The sequence below is a fragment of the Medicago sativa genome, chromosome 2, assembly GCF_051527215.1.
Source record: "Medicago sativa cultivar Bolivia chromosome 2, Bolivia_mono, whole genome shotgun sequence".
NCBI lineage: Eukaryota > Viridiplantae > Streptophyta > Magnoliopsida > Fabales > Fabaceae > Medicago > Medicago sativa.
The window spans coordinates 20,006,477-20,007,403 of record NC_140750.1 but is presented as its reverse complement, the minus strand read 5'-3'; the positions used below and the strand labels follow the sequence as shown (position 1 = coordinate 20,007,403).

Here is a 927-nt window from a genome sequence, read left to right as displayed (position 1 = left end):
TAAGGAATATGTGGAGTATTATTTATAATTTATTGAAGAAGAGAAGTACACTTAAGACTTACAATCTCACACTCACACTTAAGCAACAAAAGGAAAGGGGGAAAGGAAAAATGAGAATTACATTGGCACCCAAATTAAGCACACTGGATATCATAAAATGTGTCACAACACAATATTTATATATAGAGCAAGCAAACACACTATATGCTTTAGTTGTAGTGAGGATTAGCCAAACAGTAACCCTCTATAGCCTTGAAAAGACCATCACCCTTAGCTTTGCCACTCTTGAGTTCCTCTTCACTAGGAGTAACATCTCCTTTTGTGAAGTATTTCACATTAAGCTTTGCAATGGATCCTCCATTTGGACCTGCAGACAATTTAGCCTCAAATGAGATCTTCTCTATTGTGTCTGGAAGACCAACACCTCCAACAATGCTGTAGTTGTAAGCCAAGTTAGCATCATCTACTAAGTCCACTTTGTGCAAGACATGCTTGGTCTCACCATCTGCACATTGATCCGTTTCACAATCACAAACATCATCAGCATTACTTCAAATATGAAGAGATGTAGGTAGTTCAGACGATGAACTTAGACTCGATGTAGAAAACATAATTTTTTTAAACACTAACGTAACAATTAATTATTAATATTTGACTATAAAAATAACATAAATATATTTATACCGACCTTCAACGAATGTGAGTTTTTTGATAGTTCCGGCACCACCGTTTCCTTCAACAATTTCAACACTCTTGATGGCATCAATAACCTTTGGAATAAGGTTATCAGAATCTGTAACTAGAGCTTTGTAAAGTGTAGCAGGAGCTACAGTGGAGGTGGTTTCATCCTCAAAATTGAACACACCCATGATGATAATGTATTAAAATGCTAGGTAAGAAATAACAAATAATGATGGTAATGTGTGT

At 35.6% G+C, this 927-nt stretch overlaps 1 protein-coding gene across 1 annotated transcript; it reads right to left on the bottom strand.

The window, feature by feature from the left end:
• On the bottom strand, positions 1 to 927 carry LOC146945335 (disease resistance response protein Pi49). Its single transcript, XM_085747851.1, has 2 exons — positions 689 to 927; positions 1 to 505 (listed from the first exon to the last, which is right to left on the bottom strand). The coding sequence occupies exons 1-2, from the start codon at positions 867 to 869 to the stop codon at positions 210 to 212; spliced, it is 477 nt and encodes a 158-aa protein (XP_085603977.1). The 5' UTR covers positions 870 to 927; the 3' UTR covers positions 1 to 209.